The sequence below is a fragment of the Grammomys surdaster genome, unplaced genomic scaffold, assembly GCF_004785775.1.
Source record: "Grammomys surdaster isolate TR1022 unplaced genomic scaffold, NIH_TR_1.0 239, whole genome shotgun sequence".
NCBI classification, from domain to species: domain Eukaryota; kingdom Metazoa; phylum Chordata; class Mammalia; order Rodentia; family Muridae; genus Grammomys; species Grammomys surdaster.
The window spans coordinates 4,106,132-4,129,677 of NW_021604684.1; the positions used below are offsets into that span (position 1 = coordinate 4,106,132).

At 44.7% G+C, this 23,546-nt stretch overlaps 2 protein-coding genes across 5 annotated transcripts in view; one reads left to right on the plus strand and one right to left on the minus strand.

Moving 5' to 3' along the window:
* Mppe1 (metallophosphoesterase 1) overlaps positions 1-8,762 on the plus strand; it is a 21,749-nt gene extending 12,987 nt beyond the window's left edge. For 2 of the 3 annotated variants that reach the window (XM_028774331.1, XM_028774332.1), the window contains exons 5-11: positions 3,031-3,134; positions 3,892-3,966; positions 5,530-5,638; positions 5,752-5,820; positions 5,901-6,023; positions 6,880-7,020; positions 7,911-8,762. In XM_028774331.1, coding sequence (XP_028630164.1) covers positions 3,031-3,134; positions 3,892-3,966; positions 5,530-5,638; positions 5,752-5,820; positions 5,901-6,023; positions 6,880-7,020; positions 7,911-8,093 — 804 coding nt within the window. In that variant the 3' untranslated portion in view covers positions 8,094-8,762. The remainder of the gene's footprint in view (positions 1-3,030; positions 3,135-3,891; positions 3,967-5,529; positions 5,639-5,751; positions 5,821-5,900; positions 6,024-6,879; positions 7,021-7,910) is intronic. The other variant, XM_028774333.1, reaches the window with a different exon arrangement.
* Gnal (G protein subunit alpha L) overlaps positions 7,012-23,546 on the minus strand; it is a 127,748-nt gene continuing 111,213 nt past the window's right edge. For both annotated transcript variants that reach the window (XM_028774328.1, XM_028774330.1), the window contains exons 8-12: positions 23,318-23,376; positions 22,851-22,971; positions 19,467-19,597; positions 15,707-15,774; positions 7,012-11,238 (exon numbers count right to left, since the gene is read on the minus strand). In XM_028774328.1, the coding sequence (XP_028630161.1) occupies positions 11,092-11,238; positions 15,707-15,774; positions 19,467-19,597; positions 22,851-22,971; positions 23,318-23,376 (526 nt within the window). In that variant the 3' untranslated portion in view covers positions 7,012-11,091. The remainder of the gene's footprint in view (positions 11,239-15,706; positions 15,775-19,466; positions 19,598-22,850; positions 22,972-23,317; positions 23,377-23,546) is intronic.

Here is a 23,546-nt window from a genome sequence, read left to right on the forward strand (position 1 = left end):
ATTCCTTCCTGCAAAAGGTATTTAATCCTTGGTTCACCCTGAGTAAGGTGTATGCATTGACATTCACCATCAAACAAAGTAGTTAGGACAAGCGAGGATGTTTCTTCACCAAGGATCACCACAGGGTGGGGAGGTCTTATTGTAAAGAGCCTTCCCTAAATCTGGAGAAGGCCTTTGCTCTTCTATCCCCTCCATACTCTTGGCACTCATGTGGAACCCCTCCTCCCAGGCCCAGCCTTCCATTTCCTGCCTGGTACATAGATGCGCTGAGAGGAAGGTCCTCAACCTTTTTCCCAACTCCCAGTGGCAAGCTAGGACGGGGTACCTGCCTTCCCTGAGTGCATGCTGGTCCTCCAGGCACTCAGCTGCAAGACATGCAGCCTGGCAAATACCACATCAATGAAACAGGCAAAACACATTGTTCAGAGAATGATGACAGGAAGAAAAAAGTTTATACATGTTCACGAGCAACTTTTTAACATCTTTTTATTTAATGAGTATGTGCATATGCTTGCATGTATGGAGGTCAGATGACAACTTGAAGGAGTTGCTTCTTTCTCTCTACCATGTCAGTCCCAGGATTGAATTTAAATTGTGAGGTCCAAAGCCATGTTTGTTTGTTTCTTCTTTCTTCTTCTTTCTTCTTCTTTTTTCTTCCTTTTCTCCTTCTCCTTCTCCTCCTCCTCCTCCTCTTCCTCCTCCTCTCCCTCCTCCTCCTCTTCCTCCTCTTCTTCCCTCTCTCTTCCTCCCTTCCTCCTTCTTCTTTTAACGATTTTATGCATATGAGTCTTTACCTGCACCATGTGTATGCAGTGCCCTCGGAGGCTGGGAGACGATGTTAGATCCCCTGGAACTGTAGCTACAGATGGTTGTAAGCTGCTATGGGGATTCTGGGAATGAAACTCAGGTCTTCTGCAAAAGCAGCAGAGCCATCTCCCCAATAATCTGTTATGGACTGAGAGTCAAAAACTTAAAAACTATCAGGGAGGACTGTCAAAGAGATAAGACTTGTTTTTCTTGGAGCTCTTGAAAGAGGGTGTTAAACCAGTAAATGGATCATCCTTGCTTAGGGTCAGCATGTACTTTTGCAGTTAACCCTATTGTGCTGGTTAGGTTTTGGAACCTTGACAAACTATAGAGACATGTGGGAAGAGGGACCCTCACTTAAGATATTATTTTCATCAGATTGACCCTTGAACATTTTTTCTTTATTGCTAATTGATGGAGGGCTTGTAGAGGGTGGGTAGTTCACCATGGGCAGAGCCACTCCCAGACAAGCGATCTTGGGTTGTATAAAAAAGGTAGCTGAGGGTAAGTGCCTTAGTCAGGGTTTCTATTCCTGCACAAAACATCATGACCCAGAAGCAAGTTGGGGAGGAAAGAGTTTATTCAGCTTACACTTGCCATTGCTGTTCATCACCAAAGGAAGTCAGGACAGGAACTCAAGCAGGTCAAGAAGCAGGAGCTGATGCAGAGGCCATGGAGGGATTTTACTTACTGGCTTACTTCCTCTGCCTTGCTCAGCTTGCTTTCTTATAGAGCCCAGGACTAACAGCCCAGGGATGGCACCACCCACAATGGGCTGGGGTCTCCTCCCTTGATCACTAATTGAGAAAAATGCCTTACAGCTGGATCTCATGGAGGCATTTCCTCAAGGGAGGCTCTTTTCTCTGGGATAACTCCAGCTTGTGTCAGATCGACACACAAAACCAGACAGCACAGTAAGCCAGTGCTTAGAGGCAAGCCAGTCATGATTGTTCCTGGGTGGTTGACTCTTCAGGTCCTGTCTCTGGTTTCCTGCTGCCAAGTTCCTGTCTTAGCTTCCCTTGATGAATGACGATAACCTGTACACTAACATAAGCCCTTCCCTTCCCAAGTTGCTTTTGGTCTGTGTTTTATCCCAGCAGAAACAAACCAGGGCACCTACCAACTTTTTCCTCTCATCACTGAACTTGAATAGTAGTCTTCATAATCTACCTTACAATTTCATCCATAAAAGGAAATTTCTGTTTCTTTATTTTTGTTCTTGAGACAGGGTCTAGCCCTGGCTGCTCTGAAACTCACTGTATAAACATTATAAGTTAGTTTAGTGGCTTAAAACTTCAACTAGCGTGATCTTCCCACGCTGATGTCTGGGATGTTGGAATTACAACAGGCCCATGGCTGAGAATGGAAATTCTTCAAGATGAGAAATACATAAAGTAGCTCGTGTTTATTTTACCTAATTTAAAACTCATTCTTTCAGCCTTGTTGCAAATGACATCCTTTGTACAATGTGACTTCAAAAATAACAGAACCATAGCTGTCAAGTCTCTTGCACGTCCTCTCATCAATGCTCTCTTCTCTCTCTCTCTCTCTCTCTCTCTCTCTCTCTCTCTCTCTCTCTCTATTTGATTTCTCGAGACAGGGTTTCTCTGTGTAGCCCTTGCTGTCCTGGAACTCACTCTGTAGACCAGGCTGGCCTTGAACTCAGAAATCCACCTGGCTCTGCCTCCCAAATGCTGGGATTAAAGGCGTCCACCACCATTGCCAGGCTACCTTCTCCTAAATCTCTAATGTGGACACTTAATAAACCTAGCTCTGGGGAGAGATGGCTCAGAGGTTAAGAGCACTGGCTGCTCTTCCAGAGGTCCTGAGTTCAATTTCGAGCAAATACACAACAGCTCACAACCAAATATAAGAAAATCTGGTGCCCTCTTCTTGCCTGCAGGCATACATGCAGGTAGAACACTATATATAATAAATACATCTAAAAACTTAAAAAAAAATTAAACCTAATTCTGCTTCCTATGATTCTTCCCGACATTCTTTTCTGTGTCTTAAGCCACGATACTGACTTCCTTGAGTGTGGAGTCCCTACGTGGAAAATCCCTCAGCTTATTGTGGCAAACTCTCCTGTATTTCCCACAGCTGCTACTGGATGTCTTGGAAAAAAGAATTAAAACTTTGCCTTGGGCGTGGGGGCGGGGTCCTGTTTCTGGAAGAGGGAAGAGGTGTTGGGGTTCTCAGCTGTGGTTCTTGTTCCCGCAGGCCTGGGCAGATGACGTGCAGAGGTTTCAGAGAATGTTCAGACATGGCAGCCATGTGCAGCTAAAGGTGGTCATTGGCAATCATGACGTCGGCTTCCACTACCAGTAAGTAGCGTGTGAAGAAAGTATGCCTCGAGACTGTTCGCTCAACCACTGGTAGTTTAAAGTTGTGCTTCACTGAAGACATTTGCTTTCCATCAAAGGTGTAAGTTCTGAAATGGAGGCTCCTTAAGGAATTAAAAAAATCTTGGCCTATCTACACCTTTAACAACTATCTGGCCTAAATGAGCAGAGTGCACCATGAGGAGAATTAAGTTAAAATGTAATTATTAATTAATTAATTTTTTGAGACAGGGCTCATTGTATAGTTCAGACTGACTGGAACTCACTACGTAGACCAGGCTGACCCCAAACTCTGCCTGCCTCTGTTCCCAAGTGTTGGGATTAGAGGTGTCACTACGTCCGGCTATTTTGAGACTCAGTCTTACCATGTAGTTCAGGCTGGCCTCACTTGCAATCCCCCTGCCTTCAATCTCTGGATTAAGATGTACATTTAGTGTCAGACTATTTTAGAAGTCAGACAAGTCCACGTACCCTTTGCTAGCTCCCACTGGAGTGTGCTAGCTCCCACTGGAGTGTGCTAGCTCATTGCCAGTCACTTTAAGTACTTTCTGCACCTCAACTCCTCGTTCCTGTGCTGTCACTTATTGTTCTACTGGGGTCTCATGATTAGCAGTGGACTTGACCTTTGATCCTCAGTTGCCTGGGTCCAGTTAATAATGCCAGATTATGGAAGTTGTTTTTTGTGTTCATGGTAACTCGGCTTGACCTGAAACGTGTTTCATTTTATCATTGGATGCAGGATGAGTAAATACAGAGTAAAGCGATTTGAGAAAGTGTTCGGCTCTGAAAGGCTGTTCTCTCTGAAAGGTGTTAAGTGAGTATTATTTATGAATTCAGATGAAATTTTTTTTTTTTTGTGAGGTCCTGAAGGGTGAAGCTGAGCAGCTATGACCCTCCCACTGAACTCAAATCCACTGTCATTCAAAGGTGGTTGTCACATGGTCAGACCCTTGTTCTGTGTTAGCTTGGACCTTGCTTGCTGATTGAAGGTCACTGTGGGAACAGAGGGATGGAAAACCTAGAACCACCCACAGTGAACCAGTCAGCCTATGACTCCGCCCACTCGGTGTGGGTGTGGCACTCTAGCTGCACTGTCCCACTCTATAAAGAGGTGCCTTTGTGGCTCTTCTTGTTTTGTTTTTGCAGACAGGATCTGTCTATGCTGCTCTTGCGTGACAGACTCCTGAGTTGGGACTGTAGGCACACGTCACTGTACATCCTGAAGCACCCTCTCATTTAATCCAAATGTATTTGGACTATTTTTATGAATGTCACTCTAATAGGTATGGCATCCTGGCATTTGGTGCCAGGTGTATCCAGGTGTTTCTGTAGCTCTCTCTAGTTCATCAGCCTTGACCTTTAGAAGAGAGCCGCTTGCCCTTACTCTGGTCATTGGATGCCTCACCCCCCTGAGATCATAAGCAGGGCCTCTCTGGACCTTTCTTGGCTTTGTGTTGACAGTACAGCCTCTTAAACTGTGTGCCCGGCCCTAGTCTACACAGCAGAGGGAACATCTTCTGTTTTAGACCTGTCCCTCCCTCTGTGGTCCCAGAACTCTGCTGATTGTACTGTAGCGAGACCCTCACTATAAGATCTGGTGATGAATGTATGGTGGGTATTTCCACCAACAATCCATTTTCATAACCCTGCGGGGGTGGGGGTGGGGTAGAGGACAATCTCTCCAGCAGTGCCTTCCTTTCCCATATAGCCACAGGACTGATGTCATTGAGTCACCTCTGCCTAACTATAGTGCTTCAGAATTTATACCTGCTCACCAGATTTCAGGCCACGTCAGCTCCTTATACCAAAATCTGTTTACATTTTAAGCAACCGGCTGACAGGTACCTTTCCTATGCCTAGGTGGTTATATACACAGGAAATAAAAGCGTATTTTTATGGGAGTCCATATAAATGTAACAAAGGTAGCGGTTAGCCAATGACCTTCCTCTCCATTAGGGATTTTCCAAGCCTACTTCAGCACCCTTTGGCACTTAGCTGATGGTGTAGACTTCCTGGTCTTTCCCACACCTGCACAGGTGACACAGGCTCAGGAGCTTGCCCAAGGTTACAAGTCTAACTGGATGCTGGATTGAGAGCTAGTCAGACCTCATGGCTACTGCCATGTAGGATTTCCTACAAGTTACAAGTTGGTCCCGTCTTTCATCTGGAGTAGCAGAAAGAAGCGCAGCTTCATTGTATCTTGGATATAACGCTATTTTTGTTTCACCAATGTGAACTCCCAGTTTAGCTGGCGTTAAGCTGCTCTTGGGCTTGTTTTATTACACTGTGGATGTGTGATATTTCCATGGGGACAATGAGACGAGGTACACACATGTCCAGTGGCCTGACCTTCTCTGCCTGCCCCTGTCCACCTCAGTTTTGTCATGGTCAACAGCGTTGCAATGGAAGGGGATGGTTGTATCATATGCTCTGAAGAGGAAGCTGAACTCAGAGAGATCTCTCGTAAACTGAATTGCTCCCAAGAGGTAGGAGACCTCTGCACTCAGTCATGGGCACTGGCTGTTGGTCACCCAGCTCCTTTTTCCTCTCCCAGTGGTAACCACTGAGATTGATGGTTAACAAGGTGACTCCTGACCAGCAGGTGCGGGGATCCAGCCAATGTGACCGTGAGCCACGGCTCCCCTTGTCTGCTCCCGTGATGCTGCAGGTGAGCTGGGGGAGGAGTCTAAGGGCAGTTGCCACCCAATGCTTCTGAGAATATCACTGATGTCAGCTTCATTTGGACAGCACTACCCACTCTACCGGGCCAGCGATGCTAATTGTTCTGGTGAAGATGCAGCTCCTCCAGAGGAAAGGAACGTCCCCTTTGAGGAGAAATATGATGTTCTTTCTCGGGAGGCCTCACAAAAGGTGTGTGGTGATGTGACCTCATGCCAGTGTCACATGGGGACAGCGAATGGACACACAGGGCCTTTGTAGTTGCCAGCTGCAGAGAAGGGGGGGTTGATACCTCTCAGATTTCTGCTCAATCTGTCCCCTTTTCCCTTCTTTGGTAGATCCATTCTTTTCTAATCGCAATGAAAATTACATTCCCGGCTAATCGTTACATTAGCAAGATTTAAAATCAATGTAAATGCATTGAGTGCAAATGAAATTTAGAGTCTAATTTTGGGGATTCAGTTAGAAATGTACTTTCTCAAAAATGTCTGTTTAAGAAATATACACACGGGCTGGAGAGATGGCTCAGTGGTTAAGAGCACTGACTGGACTTCCAGAGGTCCTGAGTTCAAATCCCAGCAACCACATGGTGGTTCACAACCATCTGTAATGAGATCTGATGCCCTCTTCTGGTGTGTCTGAAGACAGCTACAGTGTATTCATATATAATAAATAAATAAATCTTTAAAAAAAAAAAAAAAGAAATATACACACAATATATAACATGTATGGATTATGATATAGAAATACACATTAGAATGTAAATATACAAATCTTAAATGTGAATATAAATTTATATTTTAAATATAAATATATTTGTGAAAAATAGTTATGAAACAAATTTATAAAAATTATATATATATATATATATATATATGAATCTGTAATTGGAAGAGTGGGTTCTAAGGTTTCCTAGGAAACCTGAGGGGAACAAGCTTTAAGGATTCGTAAACACTAATGGGATGAGTGGTGTGGTCCTGGCAAAGCCATGGGGGTGTCACTGCCAGTCAGAACACTAACTGTCTACATGCATATCCTTGGCCACCAGCTGTTGTGGTGGCTCCGGCCTCGTCTGGTTCTGAGTGGCCACACGCACAGTGCCTGCGAGGTGCTCCATCCCGGAGGAGCCCCCGAGGTGAGCGTCCCATCCTTCAGTTGGAGGAACAGAAACAACCCAAGCTTCATTATGGTAACGTAAACCTTTATTTTTTTTTTTTTATCTGAAAGCTTTCTTGAGTATTGAAATCAACACAGTCATCAACTACTTAATGGCTGCAATCTGTAAAAACACACAAAAGCCAGAAATAAATCACCCTCTTTGTACTCTGAGTAGATATACCACCTGTCTCTAATCACCTTTCTGGGGACAAATAGGCAGAATGTAGCTTCAGGGCTGAGACTCTGAGGAGCAGAGGTGGAGTCCAGCAAATGCCAGTTTGTTTCTAAGGAAACAGTTGTCTACTCATTGGCAGACTTGGTCATTTCTCATTGTCTAAGCGTGCCAGGTACACGGTACTACAGAATCTCCAAGTTTGTGAAAGGTGTTGACGTGGTGGACGCCATCTTTGTTACCATGGGCTCTGGCACCCAGTCTTAGGCTACTGTTCCAAATCCTAGCTATGGAAAGGTGGGGGCCCTTTGTGCTTTCAAGTTCAAGTAGGTAAAGGCATTTGCTACCTTGATCCCACACTGCCTACAATGGAAAGCCTATGGAGGTGCAGAGGCATTTCTGGGCAACAGGGTGACTGCTCTGCTATCCAATGGCAGGGAAACACTCATCCTCTCATTCCTCTGACACGTCTTCGTCTCTCTCTGGGGCTGCCCTACTGTGTGCAGAAAGTATTGTAATGGAGGGGTCAGCATACTGGACCTTCTTCCCAAGCCAGTGTATCTTTGGCTTCTTTGTTTTGCCAGTTCCTGTGTGATCAGTGGTGATTTGTCATGCTTGAAGCCTCTTGGTCCTGGGTAAAGAGGGTTCTTCCCTCCCAGACACACATGAGGGAACCTAGAAGACAGCCTCTAGGTCAGACTTATACCTGGGACTTACCCTGCAGCATAAACTTTCTATTTCTCCCCCAGGGCAGCCTAACATCTAGAGATTACGCTCTCTCCAAGTGCTTCCTCCCGTTTGAGGACACGGTGCTGACCACGTACGGGGCAGCGGCTGCCTTCCTCACGATTGTCATCTTAGTTCACTTTGAACATCTGCCCTCATCTTTTCTGTTTGGTTGGAAACTGTGCAGGTTGCACATGAGAAGATGAAGGGCCGGCAATTGTTGCATATGGTCATATAAATCAAAGCCAAAGACTTCCAGCGGGGCTCCTGTGAGTTAAGGAGGAGAGCAAATGTTGGTTGTTCCTATGAACATCATGGGGATTCTGAATCACCAATGCCAGCGACTGCAGTATAAACAGTTGACTGTACTGTTCTCATCCTATAAAAATGGAATGTGTACTCTGCAACCAATTCATCTTTTCATTTCATGAAATATATGTATAATCAAAGGTTCCATCTGTATAGAATGTAAATGTCATGGACACTATCACTCGCATGCGTGACACACAGCCCTTTCTTCTATAGGAAGGACCCAGCAGCTTTGGTGCACAGTCGAGACTATGTGTGCTCGTAAAAGCTGGGTTTTCTCTCTTCTTCTATGAAGTGGCTCTCAGTTTCTTATAGATCATGAAGTTATATGCTCAAAAGTACAGATTCAATGTGTAGGACTAAAGACTTTTCGTGTTTCTGTGCTCATGGAATCGGATTTTTAGAGACATGTAATTTTCTTTCCAGGAGACCATGTTATCGCATCTGAACTCAATGCCTGTTCATGATTAAAACTTGAAAAAAAAGATCAGGGAGGATATAGATGTTTGAATTTAAGAACAAATGGTGTAATAATTCTGTCAGATAAAGCACATTCTTTTTCTTAAGGAGTCTGGATCTTTTCTTAATGATTTAATTTTATTTATATTTCTTTTCTTTTGATTGAGCTCAGGTCTTATGCATGCTAAGCGTGTGCTCCATCAGAGTTACACATTCAGCCCCATCAAAACTTTTCAATAGTCATTTAGTGAGCAGGGGACTGTTGAGTAGTAATGCACACTATAGGATAAAACCTCACATGTGTGTGTGTGTGTGTGTGTGTGTGCGTGCAAGTTTTTCTTCTTGCTTTGCTTTGAGAGTGCAGGGGAACTGGAAGTCACTGTTATTTAATGTGTCAGTTCAGATGGAAACTTGTTTTGTTCGAGACAGGGTTTCTCTGTGCAGCCCTGGTTGTCCTGGTACTCACTCTGTAGACCAGGCTGGCCTTGAACTCAGAGATCTGCCTTCCTCTGTTTCCCGAGTGCTGAGACTAAAGGTGTGTGCCCTCATCGCCTGGCTTCAGTTGGAAGTTTTGTGCAAAGTTACAGAGTAGCACAAGAAGACAGTGATGAGGAGCTGAGGAATGTGTGGTACCCTTCCATGGAAGAGCATCTCAGCCAGGATGAGTTTTTAGAGCATTTCTACAATGCCAGTTTACGGAATAAACTTGAAGCAACAGTAAGGAGATGAATGAGCAATGCAGGCTGTCACTCCTTCCTATTTGTACTGTCAGGAACTTAACTTTGGACATCTTTACAGATAACTTTAATCCTAAGAGAATGACACTGCCCCTCCCCAAGGCCTCGGGCTTAGACAGAGTGAGCGTGTTGTTTTCTAGGTGTCCTACCGTCACTCGAGGTTGCATTTGCAGATCTTACACATGAGGAACAGCCATTTATTTTGTCTTTATATTTAAGATAAAGGTTTTTGTGAGGGCTGGAGTGATGGCTGGGGATATGGACTGGCAGTAGAGCGTTTGCTTGCCTAGCATGCACTAGGTGCTGGGCTCATCCCTAGCAACGCAGATAGACAGATAAGAGATAAGTAGCTTTGTAGTACTTCATCTTCAGAAGACGCCATCCTTATTGTCGTCAGTCATATGCAACATTGACACCACTATGCTTTCCTCTGACCACTGGTTTCTTGTTTGGTGGACTGTAGAGAACTTAACTAAGGGATGGTTGGCTTGCTCCTGCCTACAGAACTTGTAGGGGTCATGAGAAACATTTTAGGGTGGGGAACCCCTTAGTACCCTGAAGAAAGAATTGATTGTAATGTATGCCTCAGAAGTGGGTCATCCCAGTGTTTGCAGCAGCTGAGGTTTGGGGCAGTAAAAGTGGGTAGCTGCAATAGTTTCAGTGTTGGGATGATACCAGCAGCAGTTTACTGCTGGTAAAGTGCATGATTCTAAAATCAGCGAGTCTTCCAGAAGTACCAACCTGATAAATGTATCCTAAGGTGAACAGATACTACTGATTCGCCACGGTGAAGCAGCAGGCTGTGTGCAAGCTGCTGGGCACAGTTGGGACATGTGTCCTTACAGGTGTGGCCGCCACCAAGGCACAGAACTCTACAAGGAGGTTTCTTGAGTAGCCATAGAAAAGAGTATTACATCTTGTGGTCTGTACAGTCTAGTGAAGCAACAACAGAAAGAAGATAGGAAGGACTATGCCCAGCTATCATGAAGGTGTAGAGGACCCCTTGTTTATAGACAGGACACCATTTGCAGTGGTGAATGGGGCAGGTCTTCTGCCCAAGTGTAAAAGGCTCCAAGAAGTGCTCTAGCCCAAATGCCCAAGGCTTACAGCTATTGCAACTGTGGCTGAAAAAGTTCCTCTTGTCCTGTTGCTGACTTGCGTCTACTTTAAGCTTTGGGCCAATGCAGACCAGAAGGGGCAGACACCTGGTAGCCTGACATTTTATAAAGGGAAAAAAATCAAGCGCATGGCACTGTCCGGATGGTTTTGTGATCATGCTTGATAACTTGAAAACAATGTATTTCCCCCATTCACCAAGGTGTCTCTGATGATTCAACCCATCAACCATTCAGTCAAAGAATAAACAGATTCCCACCCAGAGAAAACCCACTGCCGTATCACCCAAGTGAGAATTGGTGGCTTTGCAGTGATACAAATTGGTGGTGGGAGGCTGTTTAGTCTGGTGAAAACAAAGTTACAGAACCAAACCTTGGGGAACAGAGGTAGCCAAAGGCTTGGTGGTCACATGTAGGCATACCTAGGACAGGACAGACGGCAGCCTGATGACACTAGACACTCATTACGCCCTACCATGGCTCAGGGTGGACAAACACGCAGGCTAGGGAGATACACCACCTCAAGGGGTAGTCAAGAGGGAGGAGAGGTGGCAGTGAGGAGGAGGGGGATCGGTAGGCAGCCCTCACAAGAGTTCGTACTGCTTGAGGTGCATCCTCTGGATGATGTCACGACAATCGTTGAACACTCTGCGGATGTTCTCTGTGTCCACGGCGCAGGTGAAGTGAGGGTAGCAGTAATGTTTGCCATCACCCGTGGCTGTGCTGATCCTCTGTAAAAAGAGTGTAATGTTTAGGATGACAGGGCCCAGGGCAATCAAATGGGGGGATAGCTTAGGGGACACTTTATATAGGGACCAGAGAGGACTTAAGGCTGACTGGCTGCTGCCTTCACAAACTCTAGATACCAAGCATGTGCCAGGACAGACAAGTTTGTCTTTGCATTAGGCACTGAGTCTGAGCTGAAACGTAGTGCGGGCCTTGGAGAGGGCAGGGTAGGCTAAGAACTCCAGAACTGGCCTCTGTCTGTGTTGCTCTGGTGAACAGAACTCAGCTAGTGGAAATATATTCTGCCCGTTTATGTGGTAGCTACTGTGACTAGTGCCTGCCATTGGGATAGGGGGAGGAGTTGCTCTCTAATTCAGTTTCAATTAATTTATATCTATTTTGAGGCACAATCTAGCTATACTGCCCACACCAACCTTGAACACCAGAGCTATAGCCATCCTCCTGCCTCACCACAGGCCTGAGACACCTCGTGCGACTAATTTATTTAAGTATCCATATGTGCTAGGCTGTATCTCAGTCATCGATCTTCCTTCTCCACACAGGTGATCTTGGCTGGCAGCAGAATGTTGCTTGTTGTATGTGTGTGTGTTGTGTGTGTGTGTGTTGTGTGTGTTGTGTGTGTATATGTGTGTGTTGTGTGTGTATATGAATGTGTTGTGTATGTATGTGTTTGTATGTGTGTGTATGTATGTGTGTATGTGTGTGTGTATGTGTGTGTGTGTATGTGTGTGTATGTTTGTGTATGTGTGTATGTGTGTATATGTGTGTGTATGTGTGTGTGTGTGTGTGTGTGTATGTGTACATGTGTAGTGTCTTGGAGAAAATTTCTTTGTTGTCAGTGTGGGAAGCAATAGAAACTTCTTTGTTAGATCTGAACTCTCCAGTGCCTCAGGATGTGCCTACATTTTGGTGACAAGATCTTTAAAGAGACAATTATGGTTAAAGTCATTAGCTTGAGCTTGGGTCCCCACAACTTGTGCTCCTGCAAGGGAAGGAGTTCAGGACAGACATACAGATGTTGATCATGGGGACACAAAGTGGGGATGCCATCTATGAGCCAAGAAGAGTTGCCTCAGCATCCATGAGCCAGGAAGAGTAGCTCAGGATTAGACCCTCTGCTGGCACCTGATTATAAACATCAACATCCAGAACTGTGAGGAAGCATTTCTGTTGGTTAGATCTCTTGTCTGTGGGATGCAAGGCAATGGGATGTGATTTTGGCAACTCCCAAAGCCCCAGCAGAACCAGACACAGCTTTCTAGCTATACATGGCAACTGGAAGAATTCCAGGGCTTCCTGTTCAACGTCTTTTGGCTGAAAAGCATCTTGAGACACAGAAAAGAGGGAGCTGTTAGGGCAACAGAAAGTCTCTTGGAGAAATGTTCATCTGATTACAACACTTCTCAGAGGGGTCAGAATAGATGGTAACTTACCCTGTGAGTGTGTTTGTTGCTGGAGAGAAAACACAGAGCCTCAAACATTATGAGGTAGGCGGAGTATTCTATCACTGAGCTATAGCCCTGCCCTAGTTTTTCATTTTTAGGCTTAAGGACAGAGACATGAATGTCTTTTGGCCCTAATGCACCAGGTAGGGTATTTGACCAGGATGTATAGAACAAGTACATACAGAAGGGATAGAAACAGATTTTCTTCTGTAATTTACTAGCTTGTCCCTGTTTGGGTGAACATTTAGGGAGTGAGTAACTATCAGACTGAATCTGAAAACTTCAAACAGCCTAGATCTCTCATTGAACCTGATTCATCCACTGTCTTTCATTAAACAAATAAAACAAAACAAATGAATTTATCGTTTACATTGGACAAGCCTGGTAGTAAGGTGCCTATGCCTTTAATCCTGGGATTTAGGAAGCATGGGAAGTCAACTTTAAATGTGAGATCAGTCTAGGTTATGTAGCCAGTTCCAGGCCGGATAGAGCTACATGGCAAGGTCATGTTTCAGTAAATAACAATAAAAATAAAAAGGAGATCTGGATAGTTTTGTGTGACTGTGGCCCAACTCATGAGACTTGAGGAGAGGTTGCTCAAGATGAAACTCAAACCAGTTCATCGAACATGGGTGCGTAGTCTAGGAGACACAAGCCTGTTATAATTCTGAGTGCTAAGACACAGTAATGGGCTGAGGATGTAGTTCAGTTGACTTGCTCGGTCAGTGCTTGCCTGTCATGCAACCACGATTATTCCCAACATCCCACGAAACTGGACATGGTAGTGCATTCCTGTTACCTCAGAACTTTAACACCGGTATAAACCTCTTAGCCACTATAACTGGTCTTAAAGGCCAATTCACTGCTAATTTTGGGGGACAGAGCTGCTTGCAGTGACTGGCAGGACCCTGTGGGGTAACTGTCTGGCTCTCCTGTTTCTGGCCATCTGGTCCTAAGTTCCTCTGGTCTGTGGAGGATGGCTCCTGCCTTCTCCTGTGGGAGTGGGAGGCTTGTGTGACACAGAGCCATGCCCGGTGCTGTCCTTACTCAGCGACTTCAATGACTGAATCTCCAGCTAAGGAGAGCTTGCACTCTGCTTGTGACCCTCTCTCACAGGAGACTTCCTCCTGAATCGACTCCTTCTTCTACATGATCCACCTTCTTCTCTTCTTCAAAAGAAACTCCATTCATTTTACCCTCCCCACTCCTTCTACATCTTTCCTTTAGTCTCCTTGAGGCCTGAATTGCCAAAGTCATTAAATCATGCCAGAATCATTTCTGCACAGATGGAGCAAGTGCCGAAGCCCCAGCCCTGTAGTCTGCCTGCTGTCTCTGCCCTGAAGCTGTGAGTTCTAACTACTTAAGTCTCCCACTGCCATAGGCCAAGTCAAGATGTGTGCTAGTTCCCTGGACCCTTACAGTCCCTGGCTGGCAAACTGCATCCAAGCTGGGTTTTGTTCTCAGTCAGGGAAGACAAGAGTTGTCCAAGGCTGGAGTGTGCACTGGTGGGGGCATAGATCTTTTTAAATCCTCATTTTAAATGTCCAACATTTGGATTTCAGTTCATGTTATGATAGCATTTTATAACCTTTTAAAAAAACATGTGTCTTTATTTTATGGCCTTACAGTGTTAAAAAAAAAAAAGAACCTGTTGATTTACTATAAAATATATTCCCTTACTGAAACAATTTCCAAGCTGCATATGATGGCATAGGTTTGCTGTCTTAGCTACTTGGGAGACTAAGTTGGGAGGACCACAGGTTCAAGGTGAGAGGGGGCAATTTAGTCTCAAAATTAAAAACAAGAATTGGAATGAATCTCAGCGGTAGAGTGTTTGCCTAGCAAGCACGAGGCTGGAACCGGGCATTAGCACAATAAAGGCTCTAAGACACCAACGACAGGGAATTGGTTCACTGTTTAACCTGGAAGGTCTCCAATTCACAGAGTTGTAGCTTCCCCCTTCTGTCCTTCTCATCCTGGGAGACTTTTGTTCCTCTCTAGGGGCATGATTGGAGCTCAGGGCTCTATGCATGCTGGGTTAAGTGCAGTCTCACTGAGCCACACCCCAGGCATGGAACCTGTCTCTTCAGGTGGTTATTTTCTAACTACCATAGGGTTTTGGAAAGGAAACCTATCCCAAGGCTATAGCGGTAAGGGGACAAAAGGAGACCTGTGGGAAGGTTGTGGACCATCTGCACTGACTGAGCAAGATTCTCACTTATCTAGAATTGGACAGCTGTCAGCATCTGTACCAAAAAGAGAGTCTTAATAGGAACATACCCTTGGGAATGTCTTGGCGTTTCCTAGTTTTTTAAACTAGTAAAATGTTCAAAGCCAGCTACACACAGTAGGTTCCAAAACAGTAACAACAAATGTGCAGTGCCTGCTGACAGGCACCTATAATCCCAGAGGCAGAGGAAAGAGGAATATAGATTAGAGCCCAGCCTGGGCTCTACAGTGATTCTGAGGCCAGCCTGAGCTATATATACTTCATCTTCAAGAAACCAAGAACTGGCATGTAGCTCAGTGATATAATGCTTGCCTAGCATATAAGATACTGAAAAACAAAACAAACTAATAAACCAAAAATAAAAGTATATAGCAAGCTGAGAAAGGGAGGGGCACAGAATTTGGTCAAGTTCATTTTCATGTCATTCTGCTGGTTCTTTTGGATGGAGGAAGCAGATACCACGGTTTGAATGTGTGTACTTTAGACTCTGCAGAAGAACTTGCTTCTGTTTGGAAGACACACGTGAATGGTGTAGCCCTGTTACCTTCTGGTCCCTTCCAAGTATGCTGGGAGCTTTATGGAACCGGGTGAGAGATCAAACCTCTCTGGAGTCAGTGTGCTCAGGTGGGGGATTGAGAGTGCGGGATATGGGCTGGGGCAGGGTAGTTGCTTCTCCTTGGCTCTCAACAGTGAGAACTTGAAAGAATAATGAGTGAACTTCAGGGAACAAGGAAACCATAAGGTGGCAGAAAACAAAAAGGCAGGAAAACCACTTACCAAGAACAGATCCCGGATAAAGAACTTGGCTCTTGTAACTTTGGGATCTTCTCCCGCATCTGGTGTTGCTGTCATAATTAAAAATGAAATTTTATTTAGCTGATAGGAAGCAAAGATACAGAAGTGTGGCAATGCTATACCGAGATGGGTTTATTCATGCATCTATTCATGGCATCAACATACATGCATGACAGGGAAAAAAATTAGATGTAATGTTCCTTTTTTTTTCTCCCAAAGCATTTTAATTCACACAGAACTCTGAGAAGACATAGGATATCCTGTGGTCTGAATGCTGTATATTTTTTCCTCAGGCTGTCTTCCTCATCGCAGTATCAGCAAGTAAGATGACCCCATTATGAGGGGCTCTGCCATGATGAGTGGGGTACAGTGCTCATAAGAAAAGAACCTGGAAGAGCTTGTTGGTGTTTTCCACTGGCTGAGGACGCAGAGCTCAGTGAAGAGAGCAGGCCTCCTCAGTCTCCACATCTGCTAGTCCCTTGTACTGGATTTCCCAGTCTCTAGAACACTTCTGTTGTTTATAAATCCCCCTGTCTAAGGAATTTTTTCATAGCAACACAGACAGACAGGTTAGGGTAAGGATCACCTGCTCAACAAAGGTTCTCACTAAATTCTGCCGAGCCGAGCCCCTCCCTCTTCCATTTCTTCTTTCAAGCTAAGGTAGAGAGGAAGGCTGTACTGTCTGGGATGTACTCAGCTTTTAAAATAAAAGTCTTGCTTTTACTAGCTACTTCACAGACTCACACTGGGGGCCCTTGGAAGTGTACTGCAGCAGACCCTCTGGCTTTTGATCCAAGCATGTCCTAGAACCTCTGGGTTTGCTGACATTTCTACCTTTGGAGAGACTCTGACCATTTATCTGCTGGAACTGAGCACTGTTTTTATGGAGGGCTGACTTACAGATCCTAAACTGGACATATTTCAAATGTACATGTTGATACATTTTGACATGTACCGGCCAATCAAATTATCACTATGATCAGAATAATGAATGATCAAAACAACCATGTAGCAACAGCCCCAGATATGCCCCACGTCCCTCTGCAGCCCTCTCTTCCCATTCCCCAACATGCAAGCATGATCCTGGCTCTACGGGTGGTATATTTCCTACACTTTGCATGGCTTGAGTCCTCCTGGTTCAGATTTCCTTCATTCTGTGTAATTACTGTGCATTTCACTCGTGCTGCGTGGACCCACATTTCCTGCTTTTCTTGCTAAGTCAGAGTTGAGGATCACCAAGCTGGATGGTGAGTTCAGGCTACCAGCAGTCATCACCCATCCCAGGGAGGGATGGGTGCCCTGGGAGTCACAGACAGACTGGACATATGGTACCAGGTGAGCACCAGTTATTGTGTTTGGCACTGTGACTGGAACTAAGGTCTTTCAGCTGTCACAATGGATCCCTTTGGTGTTCCTTGGCTGGGAAGCTCTACCTCCTCACGAAGAGCAGGGTGTCACCAGGGCTGATGCCCTGTGATGGGGCATAAGCAGATGAGTTTGTGCTTTAGAAAGGTGGCTGTGTCAGAAATCCAAAAATGCTCCAGGAAGGCAACTACACACACACACACACACACACACACACACACACACACACACACACACAGAGGCACACAGGCACACATACACACAGGCACACACATGTGCACCACCATGAAGGCTGAGCTAGAAACTGAGTCAATGAAGAGGGGAGTGAGTGAGGTCAGGACCACATCTGGAGATGTGCTGTTTGAATGAGGTTCCACAGAACTCATCTGTTGGCTGGACTAGAATGTAGTGAGAGGCAAGTGGTATCTGGAGAGCGAGCAAGACAATGTCCTCGGAAGATGAAGAAGCTAGCTATAGCAACTGAAGCCATGCCTGGATAGCTTTTCCAAGAGCCATGGCTTACCCTGGGATAGCAACTGACCAGACTGTGAGGTGAGATCTGAGTATGCTCTGACTTCAAAAGTGCCTATAGCTGGGGGTGGTGGTGTACTCCTTTAATCCTTGGGGAGTCAGGAGGTGTCAGGTATGTGTGTGCGTGTGTAAGCAAGTGATCCTGCATGCTTATGAATTCAAGGACAGACTGGTCTATCTATATAGTGAATTCCAGGCCAGCCAGAGTTATATGGTAAGGCACTGTCTCAAAAAACAAAACAAGAACAAACTTCCAAACCAACCAAAGAACCACATGAAACAGAAACAAAGCAGTTGTAGTCAGGGCTGGTGCTAAGCTAACAGGGGATGCTCTGGCCAGCCCAGGCTGCTTGTTGTTTGCTACAAAGAAGAGGCTATACCCTTTAGATAGAACAGGGACTGTATGCCAGGCTCTTTCCCAGCATCTGTTGAGTCTCACCAGGAACTACCCTGCAGTCACGGCTGATGTGAATGGTCCCCTAGGATTTTTCTAGGAATGCAGTAAAGCTGAGGCTCCCAGGATGACGGGCAGAGGAGACCATAAGGAGCAAAGACACTTCATGCTAGCTGAGGTTTCTCTACCCTTGCTATCGGTAAGGACATGTGGTCTCAACTCCAACTCTAGGAACACCCATTCCGTTTGGCTTTATTGAGTTCATGGGCTCACATTTTTAGAAATGGTCTTACTTTTCCTTTAGCAAATCACTCTTAGAAACTCCCAGAGGCTCAGCCCACGTGCGCAAAAACTAAAGCACAACCAGATGTGGGCAACAAACTCTGGTTTATATTCCTCCCCTTAGCACTGGACTCTCCATCTCAGGAGGCAGTGCAGCTGGTCACCCAGTGGGTGCCATCAGTCTTGCCACCAAGGGCCATGCAAACCACAGTATACGCGTGGACACCAGGTGATGGAAGTCTGTTTGCCTTCACGACTCCACCTGCGTGGCACCTCCACACTTCTCTTGTTCTATGGCAGTGGTTCTCAACCTTCCTGACGCTGCAACCCTTTAACACCGTTGTTCTTCATGTTGTGGCGATCCCCAACCGTAACATTATTTTTGTTGCTCCTACTTCATGGCTGTAATTTTGCTACTGTTCTGAATTGTAACTAAATATCTGATATGTAGGAAATCTGATATGTGACTCCCCCCATAGGGGTCATGACCCACAGGTTGAGAACCACTGTTCCACGGGAAAATTAACAAAAGCCACCAGGTAGGGTTACTAGATGGGGTTTGAATGATATGCCTGGTCACAAAAGATCCACCTGGTGATGTGAGAGAGCTTCCCTAGGATGACACAGTCACACATTCAAACAGCCCTTCCCTGTGTGGCACAGCTTCAATGGAAAAGTCAAAATCTGAACCACTTACAAGTAAAATCCCATGTAGGATATTTGAATAGCGACTAACGATCCCTACTCTGAAAATCTCAACTATTCCACATCTGGTAACCTTTCATGTACTGACATACTACAAGTGGAAACTCTCACATCTGGCTTCATGTCACAGGCTAGTCGAAACCCTCATGCTATGTATCTGAAGTGAATACTAACACATTTCAACATTCAAGGAATTTGGGGCTTGATGAAATATCAGTCGTATCTCCCAGATAAGCAAACATTCCAAAATTGAAAAAAATTCTAAACTCCCTAACACTTCTGGTTCCAAGTGTTTGGGTTACTCACCCTGTACTCTAATACTTTAGGAGTGGACAGCATGGAGGGGGGTTTCATCAGAGGCAATTTCTTGGATTCATCAGACATCTCCGATTTACAGTTACAGGACTATCAGAAAAGAACAGTTGGAGCCTTTGATTGTAAGTGAGACTGTGTTTGACATCTTACCGTCTTCAGGGACAGTATAGTTGGCATACTCCGGGAAGTAGTCTTCGATTTTTGACTTCCCTGCCAAGACTTTTTCTGCCAGCATATCTTGTTTGTTCAAGAACAGGATGATAGAAATGGTTCGTAACCACCTAGGAAGAACAAAAATCCACACCAGTTTCATAATACTAAGCATGTGGAAGAACCAATTACAACAATGTTGCCAGCTTAAAAGGGAAGTTTAAGTGATGTGGTTTAGTGGCAGGTGCTTGCCCAGCTGAGGCCTGGAGTTCACCCCCAACTCCCAGCTCTGCAAGACAGGCAAACAAAAAGGTGGAGGAGTAGGCCGATTCTGTCATCTTCTGGAACCTGAACTATCATTTGATATATATCATTATTCACACACTGTACCAGCAATGACAAAGCATCACAATGTATCAGTTAACTTTCTGGGTGAATTTCTGTGGGGAGTTCCATTTATTGATAACAAAGTGGCAATCTAGGCACCTAGTAAATAGACTTGGACTTTTCTGATGTAAGTGGGGGGCTAATGAGCCGGATAACTCCAGAGTTAAAATGTTAAAATGTTAAAATGTTAAAAGCTAAAATGTTGCTAAAGTACCAGATGATCCATTAGCCAATCACATGGCGCTTAATTAGCAGCCATGGCTCTTCCTTTGTGTCATCTTTTCTCAGCACATGGGAAGAGGGGCACAACTGGACTCCCCATGAGTTATAAGAAAAGCTAAAGGGATGAGGCCCAGGAACAGTGGTGGTGACGTTAGGAAAGCTGAAATCTAGCCAAAAGGCACTTAGCTGCCAAATAAACAAAGCCCTCTGAAATTGCTCGAGCTCCAAGGAATCAGTCCACCAGCTCCTGACCACAAATGTGAAGCAACCCATCTCCCCCTCAGATGCATTAGTTCTGCTTTTTCTCTTGCGCATATAATTTTTGTAGATATTATACAAACGAGCTTAAGTTATAGAAAAATGTACATATGATCAAATGCATCATATCAAATGATAATTACTATTAGAAATTTTATAACTTTATGCCTAGAGTTTTTATTCTCATGCATATTTCTAGATAAAGACAGGATTATAATTTTTTTTCAGGATTGCATTATCAGACCCAGAGCTTTGTGCACAGGCAAACCCTCTACTACTGACTGAGCTTCAGCCCTGCTGCCTGATCCACCCTTCTCTTTCTTTGAGAGGGTCTTACAACATTGAATTTATGGCAATCCTACCCTGCTTCCTGCATGCTGGGCTTAGAACTTTTCATCTTTTTTCCATATTTCAATAACGTGGGTGTTTGGCTGTGTGTGTTCATGGACAACCATTCCAAGGCATGCTTCTGCATACCTGGTGCTTCCTGGCTCTGTTTTTTTCCCATTAACTCTGATACCATAAGGAGGATGGCAATTGAATACTTGAAAAATATTCATTCAACAATACAAATCTTAAATTTTTACCAGAATACTTATTTAATGTATATGCATGCTTTGTCTGCATGTATATCAGTGTACCATGACCTGGTGCCAGCAGAGGCCAGAAGAGAATATCGGACCCTCTGGGACTGGAGTTACAATTACTAAAATTACAGTTGCTAGTTGCCGTGTGGATTCAGGGAATCTTCCAGAGTTCTCTGGAAGAACAGCTGCTGCTCTTAACTGCGGAGCCATCTCATACAAATATTCAAGGTCAACTTTTATTTTCCTTACTCCTTAGTAATTTTTTTTCTTAATAATTTATGAGAACCTTGTTTTTAGATGCATGAATCTGCAGTAGAGTGTATGTTGACATTCCTTTTTGACATAATCACTTCTGCCCCCTTGGGAGTCTCAGGATATCAAAGTTATGGCTTTGAGACTCTATCTAGTTATCAGTGAACATTCCAAATTAGGTTCTTTTTTTTTTTTTTTTTTTCGAGACAGGGTTTCCCTGGCTGTCCTGGAACTTACTCTGTAGACCAGGCTAGCCTCGAACTCTTGAACTCAGAAATCCGCCTGCCTCTCCAAATTAGGTTCTTTTTAATAACTTATCTTATTATTTTAATGGATGTTTTGGCTGCATGTATGTCTACATACCACATGTGTGCCTGGTATCCTTGGATTTCCTGGAACTACACTTGCAGATGGTTGTGAGCTGCCATGTGGATGCTGAGACTTGAACCTGTGTCCTCTGAAGAGCATCTAGTGCACTTAACCTCTGAGTCAACTCTCCATCCCCCACCCTAAATTGGATTCTTAAAACCAACCAACCAACCAACCAACCAACCAACCAACCAACCAGGCATGGTGGCACATTCCTGAAATCCCAGTAACTCAGGAGGCTGAGGCTAGAGGACTGAGTGGTTAGAGCCAGCCTAGGAGACACTGGGTCAAAACAAGCAAACAAAACTAATTTTCAATTCCAGATATAACCTGAGACTTTTAGAACAGATTGAAATCATTCTAGCCAAGCACCTGTAAGAGCTCCATCAGAGAATATTCCTCATGGTAAGTATGTCTATTAGATGGGGTGAAAGACTTATTGAAGCTTAGGAGTTTTGATAGTTTGTCTGTGTTTGGCCCAGGGAGTGGCATGATTAGAAGGTATGGACCTGGTGGAGTAGGTGTGTCACTGTGGGTGTGGGCTTTAAGACCCTCATCCCAGCTGCCTGGAAGCCAGTATTTTGCTAGCAGCCTTCAGATGATGATACAGAACTCAGCTTCTTGTGCACTATGCCTGTCATGATGCTGCCATGCTTTCTGCCTTGATGATAATGGACTAAACTTCTGAACCTGTAAGCCAGCCTCAATGAAATGTCCTTATAAGAATTGCCTTGGTCATGGTGTCTGTTCACAGCAGTAAAACCCTAACTAAGACAGGATTTATAGGTGTGTGTGCACATGCATGTGGGGGAATCCATGGAAGCCAGAGGCTAATATCCAGGCACTTTACAAAATCATTCTCTATTTAGTTTTGAGACAGGGTCTATTCCTTGAACTGTTTGTCATTTTGGCTAGGGTGATTGGCCAGGGAGCTCCAAAAATCTGCTTGTCTCTGCCTCCCTATTTTTGGGTTATGGGTACTCATGGACATGTTCAGTGTTTTTTGTTTTTTTGGGAGCTGGGGGATTCAAATTCAAGTCCTCATGCTTGCATAAGCATACAGTTTACTCAGTGAACCTTCTCCGCTTCATACTTTTGTTTTCAAGGTCTAGCTATGTTGCCCAGGCTAGTCTTGAACTCTGAATCTTTTGATTTAGCCTTCCTAATGTTTCAGGTGTGTGCTCACATACTTGGCTAAAGTGGATACTTTTAACAACAATAGCAACAGTAACAAAACATCCAGAGTCTTCAGGAGATATTTTTAACCCAAGGTCTTCGATCTAGTATTGAGTCTGAATTTACTCATTACCTGTTATTCCAGATGCTTTCAAACAGGTCCAGGGATTCCCGAAGTCTGTTGGTGTTGTTATCTTCCCGGATCACCATGTTGTAGCTACTGCAGGCTGCCACATAAATGATGGCAGTGACATCTACGGTGGGACACAGAGGGAAAGGGAAGCACTTCAGATGGACATCGTCAGTTGTTCTGGGGTTATGACTGTGCAGGTCTCAGACACTGTCATTTGGGGATTACATCTAGAATGACTCGAATACAGGCTGTATGCAGAGCTGGGCATTGTTGCATTTGACCAGGGGTCTACCCAAAAAAGATAACGGGAAATGTGGGATGCTTACATTCTCGATGAGATTCATGTTTAAGGAGAACATGGTTATTTATAATTATTATCTACACATGGTTAGAGTTTGTCTTATTAAAGGGCAGCAGCTAGACACAGAGGTGAAAGCCAGCATGCAGCTCCGGAGCACGCAATTCACCATTAAAACACTGGATCCATTTTCTTCTCTCGTCTCGCTGGCCTCCAACATCAAACATGCTATGGAAGAGAAACAGAGAAACACCAGTTATCTGGGGAAGCTGGGTTAAAGGGCACATGCTTTCACCCTGAGAGATGTCCATTATTCAGGGAAACTGAGGCAAAGGGGCACATGTTTTCATGCTTCTCCTTTATCATCAGAATGGTCAGTTGCTCATGATGTCATCTCC